General features: G+C 40.5%; 2 protein-coding genes across 3 annotated transcripts in view; one reads left to right on the forward strand and one right to left on the reverse strand.

The window, feature by feature from the left end:
* LOC131249182 (disease resistance protein SUMM2-like) overlaps positions 1–14,859 on the reverse strand; it is a 169,531-nt gene that overhangs the window by 75,994 nt on the left and 78,678 nt on the right. For both annotated transcript variants that reach the window (XM_058249800.1, XM_058249799.1), the window contains exon 2: positions 1,391–1,435. The gene's annotated coding sequence lies outside the window, so the exon portion shown is untranslated. The remainder of the gene's footprint in view (positions 1–1,390; positions 1,436–14,859) is intronic.
* LOC131249185 (small ribosomal subunit protein eS30z/eS30y/eS30x-like) lies at positions 3,393–3,757 on the forward strand. Its single transcript, XM_058249804.1, has one exon. It carries the CDS (start codon positions 3,491–3,493, stop codon positions 3,677–3,679), a length of 189 nt encoding a protein of 62 aa, XP_058105787.1. The 5' UTR covers positions 3,393–3,490; the 3' UTR covers positions 3,680–3,757.

Raw genomic sequence — 14,859 nt, forward strand, 5'->3', positions numbered from 1 at the left:
ATTCTTTCCTTAACTGTCGTGACGCGTTTTAAATCAGTGAGCTTCGGCAAAGTAATGTATATCACCCCTTTCCGTAAACAAAAGGATACGCAGTATCATGTTTGGTGTATCCACTGTTTAGAGCCTATCTTGATATTTGGACTAGATCCACCGTCCTTCTATGGACCCCATTATTCGTATGCATGTTGTGAGGGATGATTGATTAAAACATATGTCATTGGGATGAGATGTTTATGGGATTCCTTGTGAGACAGATTTGCCCCTACATGATCACGCGATATGCGTAGGTTTGATGCATGGCATAGATACGGCTGACGGTATTCGTGGACTCGTCAGGATTTGCATATTGCATTGCATCCTCAGTATATGATATTTGGCTTACTGTGTCTCCGCTTTGCTCTGATATTACATACTTGGCACTTACCTTGCACACACACTTACACCACCCTCTAAACTTTCTATAAGTTTTTGCACGACCGTTGTGTACAGGTGACGCTAGGTCATAGCAACATTGATATCAGGATTATTTCAATTCTTACCTTCTATTGTTTTAGTTCACTTGAGCTTTGGATATTTTTGGGCTACATCCCTAAAATCAGCTCTTACTGTACAATGAATAAATGGTGTGGATAAAATACATACATCATGGTAGGTCCACAGGGCTTCCATAAATACTGATAAGGTATTTGATGTACAGTTTCCATTCCTTATATACACTTTGTCCAGGCCAGAATAAGAGTCGTCCCCAAAAAACCAGGCCGTTTTGTGATTCCTTTGTGTAAAAACCAGGCGCTCTCTCATAGGTAGACCTAAGATTTCGAACTGATTTATTTTTAGCTAATGCCCAAAATAACCAAATAAACGGCTTGGATATACAACATATATATCTAAGGTGAGACTGCAGGGTCATGGCCTGATCGAATTGGGTGAGTCTGCTCCTGTGAGAAACCCAACACCAACCGTCTGCTTTTCCAAGACTAAAATATCGTCCAATTGACTGGACATCATTGCAGCATTAAACATCTTGAAATCCAGTTCAAATCCAACAAGCTTTTCATGCAATGGTCCATCAATTGTAGCCGTATCACATCCAACCCATCCAAAATCTGCGGCCCACCATGATGATAGAACACCCTAAAATTTATGCCAATTCAATCATCAGGTGGAGCGAGACCACTAAGAAATTGGAGATTTTTTAGGTGATTTTTCATTATTCTCTACAGTGTGGCCCACCTAATGGTAGCATCTATCTGATTTTTGGCCACCAACGTGTCATGCACTTATTTATTTTCCATCAAAACATTAATTAGGAAGATCTGACCATTATCGAAAATCAAATTATTTCTACTTAAAAATAAAGAAGAAGAAAAAGGAAGGAAGGAAGATGTACCCAACCGTAGTCTCTGTTTCACGGCTTTAAGACGCAATTTGGTTTCTGTTCACAGGAAATTAGATAAAACTCAAAAGTCAGTGTGCGGTTGTTGCACAAATATCATGATATTTTTTTTATTGTGCAAAATCTTATGAAATTTTACAATATTGGTGAAGTCAAACAGGTATTAAAAAAGAAAAAATAAACAAATAGAAGAAAACAGATTACAGCGTAACAAAATTCTCCCTGATGATGCAATCTAACGAGTGTGCTGATGATGATTTTGATGTTTGGAACGATGGTGCCCTGAAATTTCTTGCTGGGTGCAAAGCAAGTGTGCTGATGGTGATTTTTATGTTTGGAACGATGGTGCCCTGAAATTTCTTGCTTGGTGCAGAACAAGTCTACTTTGGATTTCAGGGATGACTTTGCTGACTTCCTTGGTTAGTCGCAACGGACCCATGTTGGTACATTGCATTTAGAGCTGGCATGAGATGACTCCACTAGGCAAACTCACACGTCCTACCCGAATTACTCGAATTGAACCGAGTGGGCGAGTCGATCCAAATTGAGTTGACTCGGTCTAATTCAAACTCAAACTGAGTCGAGTCTGAGTCACCCAGTAACTTGACTCGACCCTACTCAAATCCCAACTCTGTACTGACTTGACTCAATTCAAAACTCGACTCCTACATGTATGTATATATTTTTAAAAAACTCAAATATAACATTTCAGATATGAGATACCGTGTAGTTGATGAAGTGGTAACAATTCTGGCGAGTGAATCTAGGTTTTGAGTTGTGATTTCAACCCATGGATACCTACTATGCCCAATCCGACTCGACCCAACTGGATACTTGTGACCAGGTCGGATTCGGTTCAGATTAGTCTAGGCTAGACACGAACTCGGATTGGGTCAGGCATGCTGGACTCGGTACCGAGTTGGGTCAAGTTCGGGTTAGGCCTATTTCAAAACATTAAAAAAAAAAAATGAGACATCTAAAAATCAAGTGGGCCACATGACAGGAAATAGTGAGAATGGAAATACCCACTGTTGAAACTTTACCTGGAACCCATCATAATGTTTGTATGTCATCTAAGCCATTAAAAAGATTATTTTGATGCTGGGATGAGCTGAAAATTCAAATATAAGCATAATCTTGAACTCTTATGCCCCTGCACAGGTTTCAATGGTGGGTGTTCAATCCCTACTATTTCTTGTTACTGGCTCGTATGAGTCTTTAATCTACCTCATTTATGGGCTTCTTTTATATTGTAAGCTTGGAAAACTGATGAACAGAGTGGATTTCTCATTTACATCTTGGTGAGCCCCATTTAGCTAGGGGAACAAGAATTCGGGTATATCTCAGGGTGGGGACACTAATTACCGACCTGGAATTGAGGCCCTGCATGTTTTCATGAATTGGCCACACATGATTGGTTAGGATCGAGAGGTGACAATGGCTTTGACTCTCATGGGCTTGGGCACAAGCGTGCATGGTTAAAAGACTCAGGCGACTGGGACCCACTTGCTTGGTCTTGAGTCGAGTCATGGCCTGAGTTAGGGTTGAATCAGCCTATCAGCGAACTGGATGGCTTATGGTACAGGGTCCTTACTAGGGGTGCACATCTAACCGTTAGAACCATGTAACCGGACCAGAACCGTTGGATCGGTCTAGTTTGGTCCGGTTCCAAGGTGCTAATGGTCCGGTTCCGGTTCCTAAATTTTCTGAATCGTTGATTACGGATCGGTTCCGGTTTAGGGTCCTGTAGAACCGAACTGAACCGTTGATCCGAACCGTTAACCGAACCATTGATCTGAACCATTGATTCGAACCGTAGATCTAAACTGTGACAGGAACCGTGGATCTAAACCTTCAATCCGACTTCGTTTAAAACCAAAAAAAAAAAAAAAAAAAAAAAAACCTAAGCCCTTTTTGAGCGCCCTACCCCTGCCCTCTGCCCTCTATCTCGCCGCCCTCTCTCTCTCTCTCTCTCTCTCTCTCTCTCTCTCTCTCTCTCTCTCTCTCGCCCCCCTGATTTCCTCATCCTAAGCCGTGACGAAGAAGAGAAACTCCCGCTAGTTGGCACTGTATCTGTAAATCCTAAAATACGCCATGGGTAAGGTACACGGGTCGCTGGCACGTGCCGGGAAGGTGAGGGGGCAGACGCCGAAGGTGGCAAAGCAGGATAAGAAGAAGAAGCCCCGGGGCAGAGCCCACAAGCGCATGCAGTACAACAGGTGTTTTGTCACAGCCGTTGTTGGATTTGGAAAGAAGAGGGGGCCCAACTCGTCAGAGAAGTAAGGTTGGTGTTGAAAGCTCTTTTGGTTAGTGATGTAGGTTGGTTTTCTCTGGTGAAATGTCATTTTCAGTGTTTTGTTATTCCTTTTCACAATGTTTCTTGGATATTGTAACACCCTGGTTTTCAGAACCCGAGTACACGACTTGGATTCCAAGAACCCAGGAGTTAGCTGATGATCAACCAATAAATCAAAGTGCGATATAGCGGAAATGAGAATCATGTCATAGATATGGCTTCAAAATAGGAACAATATTCGGGCCCACGCAGCTGGGGGCCACTTACAAACCTCAAGTTTCCTTAAAATCCGAATGTACTGAAATAGAATAGATGACTAAACTACTGATTCAGCCCATAGTAGGCTGCCACCTCCTGCTGCATCTCATCATATGGCTCCTTCTCGACGGCCACCGCCTCCGGACCTGCCTCGTCCTCAACGTTTCCCGTACCTGCATCCTCTGTACGGTTGAATATTGATGAATGAGTGGCCAGCTCAGTGTGATCTCCCCTTAAGATTACACACCGCCGCCCTAAACAAGGAATAGCATAAAGCACACGAATAATCCAAAACACAGTATATGCAGTCTTATTAAATGCATGAATGCATGAATGCAATCATCGGCCTGGGTAAATCATCTGGACGGTCGGTGCCCCAGGAAGAATATCCAGACAGGCAATGGGGTCGTCACCCATGGATGTGACTGGTCGTCAGAGCAACACTCAGCGTAATCGCATGGGCATGAGGATCCAGGTCATCATCATAAATTGATCGACTGGTCATTAGCGCAACACGCAGCGTAATCGTATGGGCATAATGATCCAAGTCGTCGTAGTATGCTGTGCATGCATGATTTGCCAGCCCATTATTAGTCCAATTTCAATCAGTCGTTTGAATAAGCTCACGGTCACTACGGGGAGCGCAAGGCCCAGCGTAGGCCGACGACTCGGGCATAGTGTCCCATTACCACCATCCCCGGCCCATGAGACTACCGTCTTAGGGTGTATGTAGTGCCCACTAACATGTGGTCAATCAATTTAACATAAGGGGCCACCACCAATGCCGACTGGGTATGAAACGTTGAAATCATCAAATGTGGCGTTTAAAACATGACGGCATAAATGATATAAACCGCGGTATTTAGAAATATTGTAAAGTTCATCCCGAGTCAATTAGGTGAAATCCCACATGGATGTTATACCCTATGGTCAACACCACAACCCAAAACCTCCATGTCAGGGACCTACATAGATCACAACAAGTCTAATTACACCCCAAGCATGGACTCTCCTTTGATAGGAATTCCCACTGAGAGATTTTACCAATATGTGTGTCATAGCAACATGTATCACAGTTTTGAAGGGAAATAAGGAACAACAACTGAAAACGCATGAGATACATGACATAAATGACTGGATTATTCACTTAGGTAGTACAAAGAAATAAATATTCTGAATAATGGTAAACATGGGGATTATCATGTTAAACAGATAAATCAAGTTCCATACACAATTCATCATTAGTCTAGCTAACCATTTACACCACTAAAACCACTAAAATTACTATTTCAAGTCTAGTTAGGGATGGAAAGCTTAAGGGGAGGAAATCATCACTAGGCAAAACGTAGAGTGCTCCTGGGTGTAAGTCTCCTTGAGAAGGTAGCGAATTATCACTCACGTAACTTCCTGTACAGTTTCATTCATATTAAACAGTGAGTCACCAAGTTAAATTGATGAGGATAGGTGGAGGGCTGGGAAGCCTTAAACCAAGGTTGTCTTGGGCTATAAAAAGAGGCGATCCAGCCCGCCAAACACGTGCCACCTATTCAGTGTAAACTGGCCCGATCAGCACCCACTTTTGCTACATTCAAGCATCCAAAAGTCGGGCCAAGGTGTAAATAAAACGTTTACACCAAGTCGGGACTACAGCGCAGGAAAATAGCCAAATCGTGGTGGGATCAACTGTATAGACCTCACGGATAAAACACTTATCCCGGTGGGTTCTATGCACGTGGCCTACCGACATATGGACGAGCTCGTCACCTAGTGTGTGTGTGTGTGTGTGTGTGTGTGTGTGTGTGTGTGTGTGTATGTATAGGTTATATACATAGCATATACGTACCACATAATACACATGCACACATTAAATACATCATATATATGTTATCACAGTACCTACGTATACATCCCATATTTTATATTTGTGTCACATGGTATATATGCATGCACCATATACATAGTGTATATGTACCACATAATACATATGCACGCGTTATATACATCATATATATGTACCACAGTGCTGACGTATTTACCACATGTTATATTTGTGTTACATGGTATACGTGTATGCACCATGTACGTAGTGTACATACCTCGTCCAGATTTTGGACGGTCCAGGGTCAACACCAAAGCTAGGTGGGGTATGCAGCAGTCCATCCATCACTGCACGTCCATTGGTGGATGGGTTGGATGCAATGCTCACAGGTAGGTGTGGCCCACCGCGGTTGCCTGATGGTGCGGCCCACTAGGATTTCAGCTAGGGGGTTCGACGCTGTGCATCCTACCAGCATTTTGGGTGGGGCTCAACACGACGGCGGCCCATATGGTCTGAAGGAAGGACCAGCGAGCAATGCCTGGGCCGATGCAAGGTGCAGCCCGTTAACTTTGAACGAGGCCCACCTGCAAATTTTTTTTTTTTTTTGCAGAGCTAATACAAAGCAGCCCACCCAACATGCTCTTCTTGCTGAGAGCTGCTTCCATGCGGTGTCTGACTCTCAGTTCAGAAGCAACTGACCTCTGCCATCTTCTTCGGGCCTGATTTAGCTGAATAGGCCTGCAGCAACCCCATGAACTACGGCTAGCTTCAGTCCAAATCCCAGCCATTGTTTTGGCTCATCTTCTTGGTTTGGAAGACAGCCATGGCTTGGCCTGTCTACAACACCAGACAGAGCTCCCTACTCGACCATGGCCCGACATGCGGCCGTCATTTGGGACTGTTGCCTGACTGAAAACCCAACCATTGCTCGGTCAGTTTCAGTTCCAGAACAGGGCTGTTGTATGGCCTGTTGTAACACACATCTTCAGCTCCGAACAGGAGTCGATGAAGACTCGTCTTTCAACTTATCTCTTGGTCCAGTTTCAGCCATTATTGGGCTAATCTTAGACCCGAGTTACAACCACTGTTTGGTTCCAGGTGACATCACCTACCACTAGCTAATGTTACAAAGTAAGAAAATATGAGAAGCATATAAAGGAGAGGCTATCAGGAAATAGGAAACAGTCAAGAGGAAATGTCCTCCCTTGAAACAGTTGCAGCATCTCACCTGGGTCAGTTTCCCCTAATTCCTTCCTCTTCTTCTCTCACTCACTCTCTCTTGCTCGTGGTGCCACTACGGGTCCACACTGACCCGACTCAGCCTAGTTTTCCCCACGGCTAAGGCGGTGCAGGGTGCACTGAGTTCACCTGGTTGGTCCTCTCTTATCTCTCTCCTTCTCTCTTCTCTCTTCTCTCTCCCCCCCACTCTTTTTCCTCTCTGCTTCGTGAAGCTACGATCCCAACTGACCCGACTCGGTCCAACCTTACAGGGACTGAGTTGGAGCAGTGGAAACCGAGTCCACATCGTCGGCTGGCCACTCTCTCTACACACACTCTATCTCTCTATCTCTCTCCTCTCTCGTTGGTGCGAAACCCAAGGCTACAGGACCCTATATATAGAGGGAGAGGGAGGGCACCAACGGCTAGAAGTGCACTGACTGTGCACGGCTGAGATCTAAAATCAGATGTGCATGGGGTCTATCCATCCGTTTGGATGAAGAGCTGACCTTGAGGCCCACCAGAAAAGCACTCTTTCAGATCTGGTGGGGCCCATCTTGTCGTTTCGTGTGGGTTTTCAACGGGGAAGATGATCTGATCTTTAATGGCGGATCGACGATTAACGTGCATGGGCACGATCTGATCCATCTGGTCGGTCCAGATGGGACCCAGGATTAGCGTGGGGCCTACTTCTCGTGTCCCAAATGCCCATCTCCTCATATCTCACGAGAATCTCCAATTCTCGTGAGATGGAGCTCGAGTTTTCGTCTCCATTGGGTCTCGCCTCGCACCATCGACAGGGATGGAGCCACGTGTCCCCAGGAACGGCTAGGAGAGATTCTGTATCTCTTTCCCGGAGTGGAATGCCGCTCCTTGCTTTTTCTTACACAGCCCTTGCCCGGCCATTTCTGGAACAGAGGGAGCACGCCTCTTTGTGGAAGTTGGATGGCTGAGATGGCGCCATCGGGCTGATCATGAACCATCCAAGTAATCCCAGATGGGTTCCATTCAGTGGATTTTTGCCACATGTAATGCAATGGACGATGGTTTCCCATCTTTCTCGTCCGTTTACAGCGGCCCACAAAGCCATACGGTTTTGTTAAGCTGGGCCCCTTGGAGAAAATGAACGGTCCAGATGGCTCGGAAAGTGGCTAGGGTGGGCCACTTAGAGGTCCAAAGATCCATCATTCAAGAAAAAGAAATGGCGGGAAAAATGTCATTTTCTGATTTTTTCGAGAGAGGGTCGGTCAAAGGCCATTTGACCGACCCCATGGTTCCAGCGCACGTCGTGTACATGCGCTCTCGATGTAATGGGATGTTAGTGCTCCCATCCACATCGTCCATTCGCACTGGGGGACCCTTATAGGGGTCCCTACTGACTTCTGGGCAGTTGGTAAGGCCCAGGTGGGCCGCTATACTCCTCTTTAGGCTATTATTGGCCCATATAATGCGACCCGTCGGTCCAGTGGGTCTGATATTTATTTTCAACGGTTAATATCCCATACTGGTCGTGATGAAGGTTTGATTGCCACTAACAAATCCTCAGACATTGGAGATAAGTGTGTCGTAGCAGTTTTCCATTAACATAAGTGTTCTAATTTAAAGTGTTTAGGTAATCTCACCCTCTGCGTATTATGGGGCGCGTTCCGGCACCTGGAGGACTTGGATGGATGACTTTAATTTCAGTTGGAACTTCCATCCTACATGGACCAAGTTCAAGTCAGCTGATTAATCTAACTTAACTTAAGTTAATGTGGGTTTACAAGGGTAACACCCGAGTACCAAAGGTACGGCGTGTTACAGATATTGAATTTTCCATGATTAATTGGGTGTGCCCATGCTTGCCATATACATAATGGATTACCAAGAAGAATCTTATCCTAAGATGATTTGAACTTTTTTTTTCTTCTAAAAAAAAAACTAATAGTTTTTTTTCTTTTTCTGTTGAAATGGGTTTTCATTTCTTTGTTTGTCCGCCGGTTCCGGTTCGGTTCCAGTTCCATTCCTTTTTCACGGTCCGGTTCCGCTTCCAGTTCTAGAGTGCTAACGGTCCAGTTCCGGTTCCGGTTCCAAAAATTGTAGAACCGTTAGGAACGGTTCGGTTTCGGTTTCACCCCAGAACCGGACCAAACCGACCTGTGTGCACCCCTAGTCCTTATTCTTACCCAGGTGGTAGACTCCCAGGAGTTTCAACACCAGGTCAAGGGTTCAAGTACCCACCTGTGGCAAAATCCCACGGCGTGCGTGTGTGGGGTGTGTGCGTGTGTAAGCATTTGTGTGTGGGGTGTGTGTGCGTGTGTTGTTAAAAAAAATGGATGACTTATGGTACTGAATCGGATTGAGTTTAACTGAGTTTCAGTTGACTTAGACTTGCTTGTGTCTTAAACCAATGGCTAAGTACCTGACCGGGTATCCATACCCGATAAGTTTTCTAAAGGGAGCGAAGAGAAACCTAAGCTCAAACCAATACAAAAACGAACCAAGAGCTCAATGATCATGACCCATAACCCGACCCTCTGCCCATCATATTGTCCTTATGATTATGAGTCGGACTTAGAAGGAGGTTGGTTAGTTGACCACGGCACAACCCGGCCCCGAAACGGATTGATTACTCCCCCCGCCACCAGCCAATGGCTAGTAGTTGGTGCTTTGTGGGCTCCACCATACTGTATATGTTTCATCCATTCTGTTCATCTATGTTTATAAATCATTTTAGGTATGAAACAAAAAATGAGGTTTATCCCAATCTCAAGTGGACCACATTACAGGAAATAGTGTTGAATGAACGTCGATCATTAAAAGTTTTTGGGGCCCAAAAAAGTTTTGGATCAAGCTGATCTTTGTTTTTTTTCATCTATGTCTTTATGACCTAATCAACAGATTGGATGTCAAATAAACAGTACAAAAGGCCTTAGGAGGATTTTAATGGTGGATATCCAATCGCTATTGTTTCCTGTGGTGTGGTCGACCTGAGATATATATCCATTTCATTTTTGGGATCAAGCCGTAAAATGATCTTTAAAAATGGATAAACGGAATGGATGAAACACATACATCATGTGGGGCCCACAGAGAAGCAACCACCAGCTAGTGGCAGTGGGAGTAGCCAATCCATTTCCCCCTTTACCACCTCTAAGTCCAAAACACGGATTGGGTCTCCAGCTGGGAACGGGCAGGAGCTTCGAGTGACTTGTCATGCCCTGAAATTCGAGTACTCGAATAAGGTCTTCGGGACCCAAATCTCAAGGTGTGAGTTATAATTCAACCAACACTCAACGTCATCTAAAAGGAAATACAATTGAAATGTTTATTTAATTCAATCATTTTGATAGTTTTCCCTTTCTACATCAAAATTTGAACATAAACTAAACCTAAATAACAAAATGATTTGAATTAAAACTAAACTTAATTAAAAATAAAAATAAAAATAAAAATAAACCTAATAGTAGAAGCCCACCTACTCGTAGTATTCTAGCTTTGCACCTGTGCATTTGTTTTAGTAAGATGAGCATAACAGCCTAGTAGGGTCATTTCTTACCCAAAATTTAACATGTTCAGATAATATCAATTTTTTAAAAAAATGAAGGAATATAAAACAGATAATGAAATTTAACAACAGAATTGTGAAAATGTAATGCATGCCATATTTCCATGAATGCTCATAACCTTTATATTATTTCTTACAACACCATATCCAAGTGGATGGTCACGTTGCATTAACGCCCACGCACTGATACCTCATGGTGAGGGACCCATTTATACGTTAGCTGGTCAGACTACTGCTCCAGTTGTACTCCTGACGTATGTCCACGCATACAATTATACTCATACGCCGTACACAAAAGAGACTCCAAAGGATCCAGTGAGTTTTAGGGTCTTTCACCCAAGGGACACGATTGCCCTACTTGCTGACTTTAGGGTCTCTCACCCAAGGGGCACGATTGCCCTACTTTTTAATTTAGGGTCTTTCACCCAAAGGACACGATTGCCCTACTTGCTTACGTTACATCTAACATAATAAAATTTAATGTTCAATGAATGGTAAACATACATGTAAGATTAATAATTATTTCACAACAAAATATCAACAATATAATTCTAATTAATAATTCTAGATTTAAATTTTTGTTGAAACTTTAATAATTCAAGTACTTAAATAAAGTATTATTTTACTATTATTTAATTTAGGAATTTCTGTGAAATAATGTACAATAAATTTTAGTTTTAATTCCAAAATTTTGAAAATTTTCTTAAACTTAAGTTCATTTAAATTTAATTTAATTAACTCTTCAAATTTTAGAATTAAAATTTAGATTTTAATCTTTACGGAACAAAAATTATCATACTGATTTCTATAATATAACATTAATAATGTAATTAAATTATTATTTGATAATTTAAAATTTATTATTATTATTATTATTTTTTATCTAACTATTTAAATCTAAATTCAGAATTTTATTATTATTTATTTTTAAATCTAAATTGAATAAGGTTAAGGAAGATATTAATTTGGACTTTGAATACTATTATTATTATATAAATTATTTGTTACAACATTATGTCAGTATGATTAACCTTGTTTTATAATTGACTATCTAAATTAATAAATTTACTTTTATTTGATACATTTAATATAATCACTATATTACTTTTATGTTAAATTGTTAATATCATCATTTACATAATTTTTTAAAAAATAATAAATTATATTTATTACAACTTTTATTTATTATCAAATAAAACTTTTTTATTTTGTTACTTATAATATAATCATATAAATAATATTGAATACTTATGTATTAATTATGTAATATAATGTTATCTTACACATGTTTACTTTAATTATGTTATATATTTTGTCATTATTTTTTTTGTAACCTACAATTATATTGTATTACTACTATATTATTATGAAACATAATAATTATATTTTACTCTACCTTAATGATCTTATAAACCTTTTGATTTTATTTTATTTTATTTTATTATATATCTTATTATATATCATATTAATATTGATTACATATTATAATTATATAATTTATAATTTGTTATTATTATTATATATTTTTATTTTATTTTCATAATCATATTTGCTTATATATACTTATCAATCTTACATCACTTATATTCATAATTTTGCATAATGAATTATCAATACATCACTTATATTCATAATTTTACATAATGAATTATCAATACTTTAAATAATTAATTATATATTCTGTTTGTACTGTAAAATATTGTAATATATTATAATTTATTTGAAATTTAATTTAATAAAAAAAATTTCTTAACAAAACATTTAAGAATTAATAAAATAATCTTAAATAAACTATTTATTTTATTCTGTAAATTTATTTTATTTTATTTATATATAAATTATTTTAGTATTAAATATTAAAAAAATAAAATAGAAATTCCTGAATGAGTAGATTCCCTACAAAAAAAAATTAACTAGCAATAATATTTCTATGAAAATTTGGATTAAATAAATATAATAATAACTGAAAATGATAAATTTCAGGTTAAGATCACCTACCTTAAAGTCTGATGATCCGGCCCCACTTTAATCTCTCTCTCTCTCTCTCTCTCTCTCTCTCTCTCTCTTGATTTACAGAGCTCTCTCTCTTCCTCACTCTAATTTTTTTTATTTAATTGATTCTTTCGATTCTTTCTTTTTTAAAAAAATTAAAAAATTATAAATTATAAATGGATGTGTAATGGAATGGAGGAGTGAGAATTATAGGACAGTTTCATTTAGTGAGAGGTTCGGCGGCCATTACCGTACAAAAAGGAAGGAAAGTGGAGAAAGTGGTTTAGTCGTGCAGAAGATATAACTTTTATTTTTTAAGATATGGTGGGTCCCACTAACAATAATTTAAATCTACTTCGTCCATCATCTCGGCCTGACCAAGAGAAGATATAAGGCAAAAAATGAGGCTGATCCGAAACTCAAGTGGGCCACACCCAAACGGACAATGGGGTTAGTTCCCACAAAAAAAATGGGTTGTTACAGTGATGTATGAGTTTTATCCACACCTTCCATCCATTTCAGCGATTGTGTGGAGATTTTTAAAACTTCTAAATATTTCAAGAAAGTTCCAGAAATCCCTAGCAGCATCTTGAGCCAAATTTATATGGAACTCTTTAGATTTTTTTTTTTTTTAATACACAATAGTAACGAATATCCAAGATATTTCAACATTGGGCCCATCACCAACGTCATCTTTCTTGAAAATCAAGATGGAAAAAGGGGAGCCCACCTCCATTTGTTATGTCATACAAATATCAATCATATTCGAATTTAGTGTGGTGTGCCTAACTGAGTTTTGAGTACTCTCTTTTTTCATCATATTGGCTTGCTACATACTTTCCAGGTGTATCAAATATTCAAAATGGAGTAAAAAATCAAGTCTGTGCAAGCACTCACATGTACAACACATGCAGTGTCTTTTCATTGTGCCTAGATAAGGTTGCAGGAGAATCAATCACAAGCAATTTGTGTCTAGGAGGTACAAAGGTTCTGGATGAAGAGGGGCTTGATGAAAGATAGATAGCATGGTAACGCCTTACAAAAACCTATGACTGGCACAGATTTTTGGCCCCATGGCCTAACATTCGAAAGTGCAGCTAATGGATGGATGGATTGGATTTTACATGTGCACCATGGTGAGTCCAATCCAACTTGGTTGTTCTGCGCAGACGCCATTATCTCACTACAACAAAACTAGCCTTTACCGGTGGTCAAAACTGTCGGCAAAGCCTTTGCCTGCGATCCAATAACAGCCGGTAAAGGTGGCGTCGGTAAAGGCTTTACCGGTGGTCGGTACCTTTACTGACGGTTGTGCTAACCACTGGCAGAGCATGCTCAAAGTGTCGGTGCCTTAGTTGGCTTTGTATCCGAAGATGGATCTATTCATTTCATGTACCTATGGCAATAAATCGATAGAGATCATACACTGGGTAAATATTCCTTGAGACCCACCAGCAACAAATTGATAGAGATATAACCAACGCTACAAGAAAGTAGGCCTTTAGCCTAAATTTTTTAGCCTCGGTTCAAAAAAAGGAGGCTAAATGTAGTTTTTAGCCTCGGTTGTAAAAGAATTGAGGTTAAAAATTCATTTTTTTCCTCAGTGAGAAACTGAGGCTAAAAGTTTGCCCTTTGGCTTCGGTTGTTGAGAACTGAGGCCAAAAGTCTGCCCTTTTATCTCGGTTGGTGAGCAACTGAGACTAAAAGTTTGTCTTTTTGCTTCGGTTGGTGAGAAATTGAGGCCAAAAGTCTGCCTTTTTGCCTCGGTTGTTGAGAACTGATGTCAAAAGTCTATCCTTTTGCCTCGGTTGTTGAGAACCGAGGCCAAAAGTTTACCCTTTTGCCTTGGTTGGTGAGAAACTGAGGTCAAAAGTCTGCTCTTTTACCTCGGTTGGTGAGCAACTGAGGCTAAAAGTCTCCCATTTTGCTTCGGTTGTTGAAAATTGAAACTAAAAGTCTGCCCTTTTACCTCGGTTGTTGAAAACTGAGGCTAAAAGTCTGCTTGGTTGGTGAGTAATTGAGACTAAAAGTTTGCCCTTTTGCCTCGGTTGGTGAGAAACTGAGGCCAGAAGTCTGCCATTTTACCTCGGTTGGTGAACAACTGAGGTAAAAAATCTGCTCTTTTGCCTCGGTTGTTGAGAATTGAGACCAAATGTCTGCCCTTTTGCCTCGGTTGGTGAGTAACCAAGGCCAAAAGTCTATAAGTGGCCCCAAGGAGTTTTCAACAGTAGGCATCACTATCCCCACTATTTTCTGTGGTGTGATCCGCTTGAGCTTTGGATCTGCCTCACTATTTGACTCATGTCCTAAAATCATCTCACCAAATAGATGGA

This window comes from Magnolia sinica, chromosome 6, assembly GCF_029962835.1.
Source record: "Magnolia sinica isolate HGM2019 chromosome 6, MsV1, whole genome shotgun sequence".
NCBI classification, from domain to species: Eukaryota; Viridiplantae; Streptophyta; class Magnoliopsida; order Magnoliales; family Magnoliaceae; genus Magnolia; species Magnolia sinica.

Excerpts from the sequence above, each read along its gene's own strand:
- LOC131249185 (XM_058249804.1), top strand. The coding sequence starts at position 3,491 with ATGGGTAAGGTACACGGGTCGCTGGCACGTGCCGGGAAGGTGAGGGGG.